Source organism: Eleutherodactylus coqui, chromosome 12 (assembly GCF_035609145.1).
Source record: "Eleutherodactylus coqui strain aEleCoq1 chromosome 12, aEleCoq1.hap1, whole genome shotgun sequence".
Lineage (NCBI taxonomy): Eukaryota > Metazoa > Chordata > Amphibia > Anura > Eleutherodactylidae > Eleutherodactylus > Eleutherodactylus coqui.
The window spans coordinates 11,238,826-11,255,827 of record NC_089848.1 but is presented as its reverse complement, the minus strand read 5'-3'; the positions used below and the strand labels follow the sequence as shown (position 1 = coordinate 11,255,827).

The following is a 17,002-nucleotide window of genomic DNA, read 5'->3' as shown; positions in this document are numbered from 1 at the left end:
CGTTGTTAAGTGGACCTTGCCAGTAACCGCGTTGGTGAGGGCGTGTACAATGTTGCGGGAGACGTGGTCGTGCAGGGCTGGGACGGCACATCGGGAAAAGTAGTGGCGACTGGGAACCGAGTAGCGCGGGGCCGCCGCCACCATCATGTTTTTGAAAGCCTCCGTTCCACAAGCCTATACGGCAGCATCTCCAGGCTGATCAATCTGGCTATGTGCACGTTTAACGCTTGAGCGTGAGGGTGCGTGGCGGCGTACTTGCGCTTGCGCTCAAACAGTTGCGCTAGCGACGGCTGGACGCTGCGCTGAGAGACATTGCTGGATGGGGCCGAGGACAGCGGAGGTGAGGGTGTGGGTGCAGGCCGGGAGATGGTCGTGCCTGTGTCCTGAGAGGGGGTTTGGATCTCAGTGGCAGGTTGGGGCACAGGGGGAGAGGCAGTGGTGCAAACCGGAGGCGGTGAACGGCCTTCGTCCCACCTTGTGGGGTGCTTGGCCATCATATGCCTGCGCATGCTGGTGGTGGTGAGGCTGTTGGTGGTGGCTCCCCGACTGATCTTGGCGCGACAAACCTTGCACACCACAGTTTGTCGGTTGTCTGCACGCTCAGTGAAAAACTGCCACACCTTTGAGCACCTCGGCCTCTGCAGGGTGGCATGGCGTGAGGGGGCGCTTTGGGAAACAGTTGGTGGATTATTCGGTCTGGCCCTGCCTCTACCCCTGGCCACCCCACTGCCTCTTCCAACCTGTGCTGCGGCTACAATTGCCTCCCCCTCTGAAGACCGGTCCTCAGTTGGCTTATCACACCAGTTGTAGTCAGTCACCTCATCGTCCAGCGGCTCTTCCTCCGAATCCTCTGTGCGCTCCTCCCTGGGACTTACTGCCCTTACTACTACCTCACTGATAGACAACTGTGTCTCATCGTCATCGTCCTCCTCACCCACTGAAAGCTCTTGAGACAGTTGCCGAAAGTACCCAGCCTCATCCCCCGGACCCAGGGAACTTTCCAAAGGTTGGGCATCTGTCACGACAAACTCCTCCGGTGGGAGAGGAACCATTGCTGCCCAATCTGGGCAGGGGCCCGAGAACAGTTCCTGGGAGTCTGCCTGCTCCTCAGAATGTGTCATTTTCATGGAGTGAGGAGGCTGGGAGGAAGGAGGAGCAGCAGCCAGAGGATTCAGAGTTGCAGCTGTGGACGGCGTAGAAGACTGGGTGGTCAATAGATTGCTGGATGCACTTTCTGCCATCCACGACAGGACCTGCTCACACTGCTCAGTTTCTAATAAAGGTCTACCGCGTGGACCCATTAATTGTGAGATGAATCTGGGGACCCCAGAAACTTGCCTCTCTCCTAATCCCGCAGCAGTCGGCTGTGATACACCTTGACCAGGAGCTCGGCCTGTGCCCACACCCTGACTTGGGCCTCCGCGTCCTCGCCCGCGTCCACGTCCTCTAGGCCTACCCCTACCCCTCAGCATGGTGTATTACGAGTAGAGCAGAAACAGAACGCTGTAATTAAATGTGCCGCTTATTGGCCTGTGGTTGGAGGCTGACTTCGCTTACGGAGCGCACAGCAGAGCCAGGAAACAATTATGCGCAAGCCTGTAGTGAGACCTAGGTGCGTATGACTGAGCTACTGAAATTCACAGCGCAGAACCAGTCAAGTGGCCAAAGGCCAGTGGTAGGCCTTAAGTATTTTGCTTCAATTTTTTAAAATGGTGAGGTGAAAAACCAGACAGACACCGTATGCAGCGTATATATGTATACTCTTTCCCTCTGGCAGGATGACTGCGATCATGTAACGGACACAGCAGAGCCAGGAAACAATTATGCGCAAGCCTGCTGTAACGCTTAGCTGGGTATTAATTAGTGACTACTACCCCCAGCAGACACGCAGTAAACTGAAGACGGTCACACGCAGCCCAAATATAGTATTTTTTCCCAAATTTGGGGAAAAAGCCCACTGCCTATATAGCCTGTATATGGATTTCCCTGTTGGAGGATGACTGTGGTTATTGAAAGCACAGTGCAGCCAGAACAAAATTATGCGCAAGGCTGGGTATTAATTAGCGACTACTACCCCCAGCAGACACGCAGTAAACTGAAGACGGTCACAGGCAGCCCAAATATTGTATTTTTTCCCAATTCTGGGGAAAAAGCCCACTGCCTATATAGCCTGTATATGGATTTCCCTGTTGGAGGATGACTGTGGTTATTGAAAGCACTGTGCAGCCAGAACAAAATTATGCGCAAGGCTGGGTATTAATTAGCGACTACTACCCCCAGCGGACACGCAGTAAACTGAAGATGGTCACAGGCAGCCCAAATATAGTATTTTTTCCCAATTTTTTTGAAAAAGCCCACTGCCTATATAGCCAGTATACCTCTTTCCCTGTACCACTGTCCCTGCCTCACCAGTACTGCCCCTATACTCAGTAAAATGACTGCAGACTGAGGACGCTATGGTCTCCACGCCCGATATACAAAAAAAAACAATTTGCAAAACTGCTAAAAGCAGCCTCAACAGTACTGCACACGGTCAGATGTGGACCTAAGAAGGACCGTTGGGGTTCTTGAAGACGAAGAATAACAGCCTAACACTCTCCCTATAGCAGCTACAGCAAGACGGCACTTTCCCTAATGTCTCTCAGGGTGCATCTGTGGCTAGCCGCGGGCGGGCCCAGTTTATATACTCGGGTGGCATCTGATCTCCCCAGCCACTCACTGCAGGGGGGTGGGATAGGGCTGGAACTTCACAGGAGGAAATTGTAATGCCTTCCCTGTGTTACTATTGGCCAGAAAACGGCGCAAAATTTTCTGGGAAGAAAATGAAAGTGACTTGAACACCTCGTGGTGCTCGTCTTGAGTAACGAGCATCTCGAGTACCCTAATACTCGAATGAGTATCAAGCTCGGACGAGTACGCTCGCTCATCTCTAATAATCACTAAAAACTAGAATCCACAGAGCTCGCATCTAAGAGAAGAAAAAGAAACCGTGATAGCATATCGGGTGCAAAAAATCTCCAAAGTAGTCTTTCATTGCTCCATTTTTGACTGTAGATGCAGTAATAAAAAAAACTACGTTGGATTTTTTTGCACCTAATAGACTGTCATGGTTTCATTTTCTTCTCTTCCATTGTAGAGGAGGAGAGACTCAGCTGTGCTGCTGCTAACAGTAAGTGGTTTACTGTGTTACAGCTACTAAAATCAGATCTACAACACTGTGTAGGACATCTGTATAATTTCCTCCATGATACTGTTACTTGTGACGGTTTGCTATAGAGCAGAATCTGCTGTTTTCTCTATGTGCAGTGCATAGAACACATCATAGCAGCTAGTCTCCATCCAAAAGCTCAGGGAAGACTGAAAATTGGAGATACAGTCTGTTTAGGAGAAGACTAGTGGAAAATGAAAGATGAAAGTCATATAATGACCAGAAATTGTGGTATTTCCCATCTATATACACATGGTAGAATATTGTGAATAGTCGCCGGAAAATGCAATTACGCTTTAAGCGTTTCCGTAGTGACACTATGACCAAGAGCCAAAAGCATCCGGAAAGTATCGAGAATCTTGTTGTGGATTTTAAGGAATCAAAATAAATTGATGATTGTACCCGTCATTTTTGCTGGGTCATTTACTTTTTGCTAAGTATGCTGCACTTCATACCCGGGTACGTGACTTTCCATTGTTTCTGAATATTGATGGGATGCCAAAGCACACTACAGTCCAGTAAAGGCAATGAGGGGGATCTTTGGAAACGCAGATATCTCCAAACTAACAGCCAGAGTTATTTCATTGTACAATAATAATGTGAACCAGCAGCTCGGCTCATATCTGATCATGATTGACTATTTGCAGGAGCTCATTGTGTTCCTATTTGTAAAAGTTCTCTGTTCTCTTCAGAGCCGTTTAGCAGTGAACCCGACAATGCCTGAACTGGAGCCGCACACTGATTGATGTGGTAGACAATCTTTGTTTGGCTCTCATGCAAAAATTGTGTCGGATTTTCCTACTCGGCGAAATATACCGTATTTGAACATTCTAAAAGGCGTCTAACACTTCGGAAAGTATGGGGACTCCTATTATTTGAGGGAGTAGATATAGACACATGAATTAACCCCCAGCAAGTACAAATTGTAATCTGCTTTTCCCTTTAAACTATATTGGGTTTCATATTATTTGTTCTGCTCTCAGCCAGCTGTCAGTATCTACTGCATTGGAAGGATTCTCTCTTCCCTTTGTAATCTCCACAGCAGTGTTTTGCTACTAGATTTCCACAATACCTACATAGTGATAGTAGTAGACATAATAGTTTCTCCATGTTACTATAACAAAAAATATATTGCTATATTTAATAATATTAATGTGAATCTCCAAGGGTCTATTCCTTATCCCTCCACAGTCTCCATGATCCACTGATCTCTGTGCTTCACTATGAGATAACCCGATGGTTCATGATGCCGCCATCAAGGCCTGCATGGGGTGGCTTCTGGAGGCACCGCGCTCTATATGTAGTTTGGCACAATGTGAGATCGACTATAGAGGATTGGTGACAATGTGTTGTACTTATTTAATAACTTCATATGTTCTCCTTTTCAGCTCCAAAGTGGCATACATTGCTGCTGGCGTTGTTGGAGGCATCCTGGCTGCCGTTGTGTTCGCACTGGTTGCATTTTTCTTTATTCGAAGAAATCGCATTAACAGAAAGCGCACTCTTCGTAGGTTATTGCAAGAACGAGAGGTGAGGACATCATTGATTATATGAAAGTGCAATATATACAGAAGGGATATGGGCCATTACAAATAATATACATATAATACTAAAAACAAAGAAATGTTTATGCATATTACATTAGTATTAAATTACCTACTTATGTCCCATCAAACATCCTTTAAGCTCAGTCTTTTGTCTATCAAATTTACAGTTGTCTAGTTTCTTTATGCTTAATGATGATAGCGTATATTCCACAATCTCGTGTTATTCCCTAGGGGATAGGAGATAACTTTATGATAGGTGGGGGTCTCACCACTGAGGCCCCCATTGATCCTGAGAATGGGGTTCCATGTTCCTGTCTTCTCCCACCCACAGTGACTTCGCATTGCATGGAGCAATGGCCGAGCATGCACAGGCACCACTCCATTAATTTCAGTGGGGCTGACGGAAATTGCTGAGCACTTTTACTTCAGCTGTCTCCAGTAGTCCGACACAATACACCTCACTGCAGGGGGTGCAGAAAGCCTGCAGTGAGCAGGACTGGGACACAGGAGGAGACCCCCACTGATCATAAAGTTATCCCCTATCCTGTGAATAGGCGATGAATGTCCGTTCCAATTCTGCACGATTACCTTGTTATTTTAGGTGGTAGGGGATGTGATATCTTTATGAGCTATTGATTATTTGGGAGAGAGCTGTAGGCCCTAATTCTAGCGCTGTGCACTGTACAACAGGCCTCATATCCACGGGCGGGTCGGATTCCACATGCGGGAGCCCGCAGCAGAATCCCACCCTGTGTGGGTCTTCTGCATCCTGTCCAGATCTTCTTTCTTAACTGTGGACGCATGCTTTCCCGCAGTATCTGCACCCCGTCCGCAATAGAATTACTAACGGGCTGCAGATCGGATGGCTTCTATTGACTTCAATGAAAGTTTTCTGTGTGAGATCCTCACTGAAATGGAGCGTGCTGCGATTTGTTTTCCAGACCGAAAGGTCAGCATATCAAATCCACCTGCTTTAGTGCATTTGCAGACGCCCATGTATCCTATAGGCAGTTTGATTTGCGGATCTTCTACAAATCAAACCCACCCGTGGACATGAGGCCTTTGGTGCAGTGACCCTTAGGAAAAAGTATGAAAAATAGCTCTCCTAGCACACCAATAGATGGCACTATAAAAGTGGTTTACCTCCTTCTGGAGGAGCGCTATTGTGCGGTAATGGTGTAGAATATATCACTGAGCAACATTTGTCGGGAAGCGGGCAACTATTATAATATCATTGTCATTTGGTTCATCCACTTTACATCTGTGTTTTCGGGATTATTTTAGGGCCCTTTTACACGAGCCGATAAATCGTTCAGATTCCTGGATTCAACCGGAATCTACCTGATCATCGTTCAGTGTAAATGCCTGAATGACCAACCAGAATCCGTTCGCTTTTCATTTGCCATTCAGTTTGTGCATGCATAAAACTGAACAATGGATTGGTTCGTATATTCATCGTTCGTTCATCCATCAACGACTGCCTGTTTACTGTGAATAGAGGCTGGCAGGCCAGAATGATCCCCAGTCCACCCAGCCTCCATTCACTACCGATGATCGCTCCTGTGTAAAAGCACAGGATGAGTTATCACTGGGGCGACCTGGTAGGCATCTGTGACAGCTCATCCAGTACCAAAGTACCCTTACAAGGATTCACAAATATTAGATTTTTTTTTGTCATACAATTGTTACAATAGAGTAACCCTTAATTACTGCAGTCAGATTTTGCTGCGGGGAGGTTATATAATGTAGCGGTATTAGAATAATGCTGTGTTTCATTGTAGCTTGTGGAACCTGTTACCCCCAGTGGTGAAGCTCCAAACCAAGCACTTCTTCGAATCTTGAAAGAAACTGAATTCAAGAAGATAAAGGTCCTGGGGTCTGGTGCATTTGGTACCGTATATCAGGTATGATGGATAGAAATGATCATTTTTCAACCATTTCAAATATTTTTTTTTGTTAAATAATTTTTTTATTGGATGCATTTTGTTATTTTTAAACAAACAAACATAATTCCGCAAAATATCCCCTCCTCCTCCACGTCTCCCGTATATATGTCTTGTAGACCATCTACAGCCACCAAGCCTTTACTGAGTCTCAAAGTCCATCACAAGCGGTTTATCTCCCTCGTAGGAGGCAATTGGCTCCCACCTCTCACTATTCCCAAACTGCACTGTTCTTTTAGATGCCCCCTTTTCTTCTTTGGTCGTTTCTTTGTTCCACTTCTTTGTTCCTGTAGTCGACAGAAATGAGGGCAGTCATACTGTGTCCTATCTGTTATCTCTATCTAGATGTCAGTATTATATATTAACCCTTTGCAATCCAATTTTGGATTCAGGGTTTCCTAGGGGGCTTTCTCTTTCTGCCATTTTATAATGGCGCCATCTATTGGCTAGAGCCAGTACTGCGGTATGGGAAATGCTGAAGAGACCCCCGACAACAGAGCCGCCAGTAATATACAGTAGAATACCCTGCCAGACGTCTTCTGACATCGGAGCTGTGCAGCCTTCAATCAGAATGCCTTCAGACATCAGACAGTGGATTGGAAAGGGTTAATACAGGATATTATAGAAGAAACAAAAGCAGTGGTATTAATACCCTACAAGTATTTACACAATTCGCAATCTACCCTGAACTCTCCACCTCAACCAACTGGGATATTACTAAGCAGATTCAGCAGTGCTAACCCAGGAGTACTTAGCCATTTTAGCCATATTTTATAGTATTTATGGCCCGTTTTTCATTTAGGATATCTCGGTTTTCCCATGGTAGCAATCTGTTCACTTTGTCCCTTATGGTGAGTCCGCCTCATCCACCAAGTGTTGTGCTATCAGTTTCCTCGCAGTATATAAAAGCCTTGTCATTGTTATCTGCTCTTGTTCTTCCACTGACCAATCACTGACGTATCCGAGGACACATACAATTTCAGATATTTTTAATGTATCTATTCAACCATTCTTGGATAGTATTCCATAATGAGGTTTCTTATAGAGAAGCAGAACTGACATGTTACAAAACATATACGCAGGCGCTTGTGTCGTGGGTGACGCTGCCTCTGAATTTTGAGCACAAGAGGTTCATTCTACATTGTTTCAGATTTTGGTATGCAGTAATGTAATCTATTGGGATCCTGTGTTAGTGAAGGTTAATAACGGATTGATACAATCTTATGAGCATTGTACAATAGCAACCTCCAATATCTTAGTAGCCAATTGTCCCAGTACACAAGTGAGTGTTTATTGCAAATATGTGTAAGAAATCATCTTCACTCATAAAACCTCTTCACTTTATTAACCGCTTAGCACCCCAGGATGTATATGTACGTCATGGGTGTGCAGGGCTTGTACAAAGCGGGGTCATGAGCCGATCCTGCTCTATACACGGCCGGTGTAACCGGTCTTTAACAGGTCACAACAGCCACAATCTGCATTCACAATGGTTTTGGTTATTAACCCTTTAAATGACGCTGTCAATTCTGACAGTGGCATTTAAATGCCACGATCAGCATTCCTTACTCTCATATAGTCCCTCAGGATGAGAAGGGTGAGGTGCTGTTAGGGTGTCATGGTAGCCCGGGGCCTTCTGAAGGCCCCCAGGGTTGCCCTGTATTTCTGAATATTAGGACTGGCCTGTAGCCTGTCTTAATAGAATGCCTGCAGATATATCATATACTGCAATACTGAAGTATTTCAGAATATGGTATAAGCAATCAAACTATAGCAAATTCAAGTCCTCTATGGGGACTAAAAAGAAAAGTAGGAATAAGTAAAAAAAATGTTTTTAAACTACTGTAGAAGAAGGATATTAAAAGTAAAAAAAAGATTATTTTCCCATATTTATAATAAAAATCAAAACAAAAGAAAAACTCACAAACACATTTGGTACTGCCACATCTGTAAATGTGTGATGTATCAAGTAATGCATTACTTTTCCCACACCATGAATTTTGTCAGAAAAAATACACAACGCCATTTATCAAACAATCACACACACCCCAAAAAGGTGTTATTTTTGCAGCAGTCTGTAAACCGTGACAGCAAAACCCCACACAAAGTTGGCAGAATTTTGGTTTTTTTTCTGTTTCACCCCACTTTCAGTGCATTATGGTACATTAAATAGTACCATCGAAAAATACAACTCATCTCACAAAAATCAGGCCCTCATGCAGCTACACCGAAAGAAAAAAAGCAGCTATGATTTTTTTGAAAGTGGAGAGTTTAAACAAAAAATGAAAGAAAAAAAAAAAGGACCGCATCCTTAAGGGGTTAACATGGAAATGCTAAATGCACCTAGAAGGAGAACCTCTGATTAACCCTTTCCAATCCACTGTCTGACGTCTGAAGACATTATGATTTAAGGCTCTACAGCTCTGATGTTGGAAAACGCCCGTCGGGGTTCTCTTACTGTATATTGCCAGCCTCTCTGCTGTAGAAGCCTATCCAACGTATCACCTCATGCAGTACTGGCTTTAGCCAGCATATAGCGCCGTTGTATAACAGCAGAAAGAGTAAGCCCCCTAGGAAAACCAGGATACAAATTGGATTGGAAAGGGTTAATACAAGTATACGTGTTGAAGTGTTTCATAATTATCCATTTTTTACTAATTAATTTCATCTGTGTACTTAGGGTCTTTGGATTCCAGAGGGTGAGGGCATCAAAATTCCAGTTGCTATCAAAGAGTTACGAGAGGCCACATCACCTAAAGCCAACAAGGAGATATTAGATGTGAGTATCAATTTACCAATTGGAATCAATTATTTGGTCATTCTCCAAATATTACATGTTGTGGCAAATTTCAGTTTTTGCTCAGTCTCCAGAAGGTTATTGAGATCTGCTTTACATTCTATGCATGACAGTCAACACTAACTAGGAAAACATTCAATGACAGCATCCTTAGTGCATTAAAAAAAATCAGCTTTACTTCTCTATTAGGCTTTATTCCCACGAGCGCATATCAGCCACCGTTTTCACGGCCGGCCGATATACGCTACATAGGGAGAGGAAAATCTGGTAAACAGGCGCACAAATCAAACGTCTGTGCACCAGTTTAGATGGCCTGGTGAGCCCGGCGCAAATGCGCCGAGCTCACCAGGCCATCTCCAATTTTATCTCTCTCCCCATTGCAGGCTCACCTCTCGTTCCTCTCCGCTCGTTCTGTACAATGGGAGGGGGTGGAACGGGGCAGAGCTAAGCGCCAGTCCTCCCATTGATGGCTATGGACAAGGGGCGGTTGCTTAGCTCCTCCCATGTCTCACCCCTTGTCCATAGCCATCAATAGGAGGAAGGGGGCGGATCAGCGCTTAGCTCTGCCCCCGTTACACCCCCTCCCATTGCACAGAATGAGCAGGGAATAATGAGAGGTGAGCCTGCACGGAGGGGAGTAGAACAGAGGGAGGGAGTTTAGCAGCCACGCCGCTAAACTCCCTTCCACCTACTGTCGCGGCTATGGGCTCCTATTAGAGCCCAAGCAGCGGCCGACGTATTCCGACCCAAAAGATAGTTCCAGGACTGTCTTTTGGGCCCGACGTAAAAACGCCCAACGCTATATTGGCTTTGCCGGGCATTTTTACGTCTCAGAAATATGCCCATGTGATCTGATGCATTGGAATCCAATGCATCAGATCACAGCGCATATCGGCCGGCCATGAAAATGTCGGGCCGATATGCGCTCGTGGGAAAGAGCCCTAATGGAGGAATAAAGGAGATTTTTTAGTGCACCCAGAATGCTGTCTTTGAAAGTTTTTCTTGACTAGGCTCTACCGGTGGATTCCAGGTTGCATTGACATCTTTTCCCACAAATGTTCACAAAGGAGCGCTGCTTGCTGTTTTCTTTACCTCACACAACACTAACTAGCAGTATCATTGGTGGTATGGCAATGTGTTACATGAAAAACCCTTCTAAATAGCAACACATTAAAACTGAGCTCATGAAAAATCTGGTTTGGTGACAAATTAAACAGCTCTTATTTCCCACCCTGTAGCTCTTGGTGATCACAATTCCCGTAGGCTGTTTTATTTTTTTAACGAAGGGCATTTTACAGCAGATTGTGACCAAATACCGAGCATAGCTTTATTAGATCACAATGTACCTTCAGCATCTCCAAGGTAAACAGTTGGAAACAAAACTCAGTTTGTTCTAGTTTCTGGAAATCTGCAAAGGTTGAAGAAGTTGCAAACGTTGTGTTTTAAGTGGAAGGCTTGATGGCATCCGTCCATGTAATATGTAACCATGCTACACAATTATATGGAGAAAGAAAGACCCTTTGTTAAATCCGTAGTTTCAACTTGGTGGATACTTTAGGGGGTGCCAGCGCATCGTGGATATTGTAGCTTTACTATACCTAAAGAGCTTTAGTGGAGATAGGGAATTTGAACCTCTGAAAAGGAAGGACTGAGAGAAAACTACAAGCAAGTGCCGGGGACCTGCAGAGAACACGCAGCGGAATGAACAGCAGCTGTGAAGATTTTTATAAATGCAGCTAGGGCTTATTTTAGGGCTTTTACAGTAGGATTTCCAACTGTAAAAGTTGCATTGCACCTCACAAAAACCGCGTTTTCGCGCGATGCAGCAGAAAGGAAGGCTCCATAGGGAGACATGGGCTACAAAACATCGCAAATTACAGCAATATTTAGCGACCCGCAATTTTTTTTTCCTTGCAATGTAGCAGCCTACAAAACATTGTTAATGTGAAGGAACCCATTGGAAAGCATGGGCTTCACATTGTCGCATCGCGAGCAGAGCCCATGTGAAACCAGCCTAACTATGACAAGATTATAACTACGCATGATGACCATGTGTGAAAAAAACCCGTAATATGTAGACTTTTTACAGCTTGTGCACCTTACAGTGTTTTACTGAATATTTCTAAAAATGGAACAGACAGAAAGACTTAAAGGACCGGAGCAAAGAGTGACTACGAAGAGCGTCTTTCTGTAGAGAATCCGACATGTCTCCCCATCCTATGGACCAACAGACATTAAAATTAGAGATGAGTGAGCACGCTCGGTAAAGGCAGATACTCGAGCGAGCATCGTCATCTGAGCAAATGGGGGGGGCGGCCCCTGCTCCCACCTGCTCACCCCCGCATTTGCTCAGATGAGTATGCCTTTACTAAGCGTGCTCGCTCATCTCTGATTAAAATGTATTAATTCTAAACTTGTAATCTACCATCCATTTTCCTTACTTCTTAGACTGCCTTTCTCTGTATCTGGTTTAGATACACTTCCCTTCCAAATAATATTTTTTTCCTAAGAATCCACCAACATTTCCTGTATTTACCAAGAGCTCAGCACTGACACATAGTTGGAACATCTGCCAATAACCTTTAGCTGTCTTCCCTGTTTTCAAGAGAATAGAACAAAATGTGGATGGCGTATGTTCTTGCTTTGTGCGCCAGGATCCTGCAAGCCTCAAGATAGACAAAATGTGGTATTTCCACCAATGTACAAGCTCTGGGGGAGCATTTGGAACAGGAGTAAATGAAGGGGTAACTTAAGTTTTATATAGAGAGTTTCCTACCTTACCAGGTTGTATTATGCTAGGATTTGTTCTTGATTTACAAACCCCATTTTCAGATACTTTTTTGGGGCGGATTCCTGGCTGGATTGTCTTTGGGGCCCTTAACTCTTAGTCAGTGCACATAGTTGCTTCACAACATCTCTTGCTCTGCAGGACCAGACACGTACATGTATTACACCTGGGGTGCACAACTTTTTGTGGTCTGAGAGCCATGTTGCCATACTGAGCACTTCCAAGGGGCAGCAAGGCCATCTGAGACATCTTTGATATATCCTAAGTATTTGCAATAATAAATTGAAGTTCCACCTGCAGGACTTCCACCTATCAAGAGAATGAGGGTCACATCTCCCCCCCCCCCCATCAACAATCTCTCCATTGTAGATGATGGACGTCGAGGTAATAGCCTGAAATTTCATAAGTCCTATAAACTACAACGGAGAGAGCTGCATGCATATACAATGCCTCTAATTCATATACTCATTTCTGGAGTGCCAAACGGGTCAAGATACTTAATTCTCCTACGGTAGTATATAATGGGGCCCAGCTATGACTACACGGTGCACCCTTAGTACTTCTCCTAATATATGTCTTGTGTGGCACAGAGTGCTAAGGCAGCAAAAAAGCAGTCCTAAGCTCTTGCTCAACCTCAAAGTTGGGAGTTCAATTCCCGCATGGTTCAGGTAGCTGGCTCAAGTGTGACTCAGCCTTCTATCCTTCTGTGGTTGGTAAAATGAGTACCCTGCCTCCATTCACTAGTAATAATCTTCCCATGTAAAAGCACAGGAACCACTATTACTGGGACGACTTGTCTGGCATCTTGCATGTTCCCATGTAAAAGCACTCTTAAGTTTCATTGTTATCTGCTGTCCAAGTTTTGCAACTGTCTAGAACTGTATTCTAAGAGTTAATATGGCAACTTGGAAATCTGCCCTGACTGTCTGTAACAGTTCAAATATAAGCAGTAGATGTCTGCAAAGTTTCAAGTGTTTTGGGCAGGTTTTATACACGTTCACATGTATTTCCCAGCATTCATATCCCCTAGGCTACTACAATACCTCTTGCAACAGCAAAACTTGAAGGAAACTTTCTGCTAGCATGCTTTTGCCAGCTTATGTTGGCTCCGAAATTAATTCACTAACGCCTGAGTTAGAGCCGCAGGAAATGGCTAGTATTAGATTTTACAGAGACAGGAAAGCTTGTACTGTTCATATAATAACAGGTTTATATTAGATTTAAAGTAAATGTCCACCACAAGATTCTTCTATCAGGGTTATTGTCCAGCTTTATACAGAAAGAAGCTTGAATGTCCATAGATTACACGTAGGGCACTTGCACACAGGTGTTTTAAAAGTTGCGCCTGAGATGCTCAGGCGTAACTCGCATTGGACAGCACTTGGACATCCCGTTTGTGTGCTGTCCGATGTGCTGAACAGTTCACATGGACATGTGCTATTCTCATCCAAAAAATCAAACAAGAATAGCACATGCTATGGTTTTTTTTTTTACTAAGATTATCAGACAAGTTGAAAAAAACCCTGTGTGGATACATCCATTCAAGTGAATAGGTCCTAATTCTGTCTGATTTTCTAACCAATTTTTCAGTCTGAAAATCAGACAGAAAAAACGTCCGTGTGCACGTGTCCTTAGGCTACATGCACATGGGGGGTTTTCGTGTCTAATTTTTTTTACTGAAAATTGGGTAGAGGCCTGCACACTCTGAGTGGTTTCTAAGAGGTGGCTGAGTAGCCGTGTCATGGCGGTTATGAGTGCACCGCTCTCTATGTAAACTTGCGCACAGATGAAGGTGAACACAGGATATGGCTGACTAATGGAATTAGGTGAGCATGATGCCAGTGCCTGGATTAAAAGATCTTGGTAGCAAAATAAGACTAACACACGTATGTAAGTGAACTGCAGGCACACCATTTACTTTTGGAATACGGCAGTCCGCAGTAATATTAAAACAGTAAAACTTGCATATACACAGCCCTGGGGAGGCAACACCTGAGCTATAGAGAGAGACTGACGATGACTGAAAACAAAACATTTTTCATCCCAACTAACAGTTATTTGCCGCCTGAAACATGAGCTAACATTCTTCAGTACTCCTTAGTCCTATGAAGATTCTCTGCAGTCTGCAATACTCTGACTGTTTGTTGCAAGCATGGAAGAAAGGTACGACTGCAAGGGTTGAAATGACGACAGATTTTGAAGAGAACAGCAGGCTTTTCTTAGCATAGTGGATGATTTATTTGCTGCATACAGTGTTTCTGAAGTTGTCAGCAAACTACAGGACAGAGAGGAGGGGAAACTTGTGACACAGCTTCTCCTGGCTGCCAGCAGCCTGGCATTCTACCCCCTCCTTCTCCCTTGCTGTCTCTGCACTGACTGAACTCACTTCCGCCTCCTCACACTGTTACATTTTCTAACTGCAACACATATCAGGAGAAGGAAATTCCCCTCCTCTTCAGGTAACTCACGTCAGCTTAGCTGTAGTTAGCTCCGCCCCTCAACTTTGGTTGCATGCTCTATGACATCATCCCAGGTCCTTTGTCCATTATTTTACAATGAAATTACTAAGTTACATTAACTATTTAGTTCCCTATCCTGACTCCATCTTCTTATTAAACAAAATCCAGGAACACTACCCTTTGCTAAAAGATCTGTAGTGAGCACAGTTGCTCTTGATTTGCAATTAAATGTTTTTATTCTGTAGTGCCCCACTTCCAGGTCACTGCACTATTCATGCCTTTTATCGAGAATATTGATTGCTTTTGTAACCTTTTCAAGTTTCATGCATTTCTATAACACATCTTCTGTTAGTTGTTTGCATTGAGGTATAGTTTGCACTAACCAGTCTTCCTTGAGAAGAACCAATTTGTTAGTAATCAGCCTTTGTGCGCCTTTTTTTAATGGACAAAGCAACTGTGAACTTTCACACGTTTCACTTGCTTTTTTTTGCAACTGTGTACTATAAATAATATATATATATATTAACTTTGGTGATGCCTTGTAAAAACATTATGCAAGAACTAAAGAATTATGAGAGGAGAGCGCCAGAGAAAAAAAATCAAACAATATCAAACGTGGTGAAGTAAGGCAATTACTCACCGGGTGCTCAGGTGAGACCAAGCTGGAAACATGGATCTCACCGGCACCGGAATCCTAGAAGGCGTATATGAAGCTATATCCCTTATCCGTAGAGAGCCGCACAGCATTTATTACGAGTAGCATCCAAAAATTATTGGGGCTCGTTACATATCATTAGGAAAAAGAAAAACAATCCTTGCGCTCACGGGAAAAGCAGGAAAATAATCGATTGATTAATTTTACTTAATCAATTTATTTAACACATAATACATACGTTGATCTGAGCTACGCGTTTCTGCGACTTACTTGTCGCCTTTTTCAAGCTCAAAAGCACATTTTAACACGATCAATTTATACAGACATTTAAAAGGCTGGCTTACCAGACACTGTGCAATTACCGGTGCATACCGTTCAATTAGTGTGTTTGGGCAGGGATCCCGCTACCTAGGAATGATCAAATTGACGTAATTACGTCACTCTTTGACTCGCTTTATGCGTGTCAAAGTTTTTTACAATGAACTTTATCAACGCATGTTTAAAGGTTCCAACAAAGGTTACTTTTCTCGATCCATCTACTAAAGGAATAACACCCGATTTAATAGTTTACACATATTATATCCATCTATAATTTATATACTACCAGAACTAGTAGAAAGGCAGTCCCAGGTCATATATATCTCAAGGCTCAGGAAAAGGATTCAGTGGAATTAGGAATAATAGTTATAATACAAAAACATCAGCTATTACAAATTCACGAAATCCTCATGGCAAACCAACTTGGAGGTCCTTTTGTGTGTTGCCCTAGTAGCTCTACTTTTGTAGACACTAGTGGAATTTTTTTAAAGACTTTGTAGGGTTTTCTTTTCTTCTTAGTGCATCTAATTAAAATATTTCCCGGTAAACAATATTCCAATGAAGTTTCTTGTACAGGGTGGCCATGGAAAATTAGCTGGCCCCGCACTCTTATGAAGGCCATCTAAAAGCAAATCTTTGTTGCCCACAGCAAACAATAACAGTGTAGTATCAGAAATGAAAGCTGTGCTGTGATTGGTTGCTATAGACAACAAAGTTTTTATTTTATACGGCTTTCATAAAAGTGTGGTGCTGGGCTACATTTTCGTGGCCCACCCTGTAGATGCTATGGTGATGGTGAGTATGAGGCATAGCGTTGGGTTACATAATGCATCCACATGAGGCCTGAGTTTTTTTCATAACAAACCTCACCGCATTAAGCTAAGATATATATTAAATAAAGGTTATTTTATATGAGTCAAATTTGTGGCCAGATGCAATGAGCGGCTATTCATCTCTCTATTTCCATGGGAAGATACACAGCCGATCAGCATGTTGTTTTATGTTTGCTGAAACTGAACAATCAGCCATCCAAAAAACATTCACTCATTTGTTGACTAATCCTCGATCCTTTTACACGGCCCAGTTGTTGGGCGAACGAGTGTTCAGAGGAACGTTTGGGCCCAATTCAGTCCAGTAATAGGACCATTAGGGGATTGCGGAAGAGCTGAACTTGAGTCCATTAACCACAAACTATAACACTGTATTACAATACATCAGCTGTTGCCATGAAAAATCCTATTGTATAAGGTGTAAATTATAAGGGATTTCATGAAATAATAATTAGCT

At 43.6% G+C, this 17,002-nt stretch overlaps 1 protein-coding gene across 1 annotated transcript in view; it reads left to right on the top strand.

Annotated features, from left to right (window-relative positions):
- LOC136586874 (epidermal growth factor receptor-like) overlaps nucleotides 1-17,002 on the top strand; it is a 213,837-nt gene that overhangs the window by 181,547 nt on the left and 15,288 nt on the right. Inside the window, exons 17-19 of the mRNA XM_066585141.1 lie at nucleotides 4,597-4,738; nucleotides 6,537-6,659; nucleotides 9,379-9,477. Coding sequence (XP_066441238.1) covers nucleotides 4,597-4,738; nucleotides 6,537-6,659; nucleotides 9,379-9,477 — 364 coding nt within the window. The remainder of the gene's footprint in view (nucleotides 1-4,596; nucleotides 4,739-6,536; nucleotides 6,660-9,378; nucleotides 9,478-17,002) is intronic.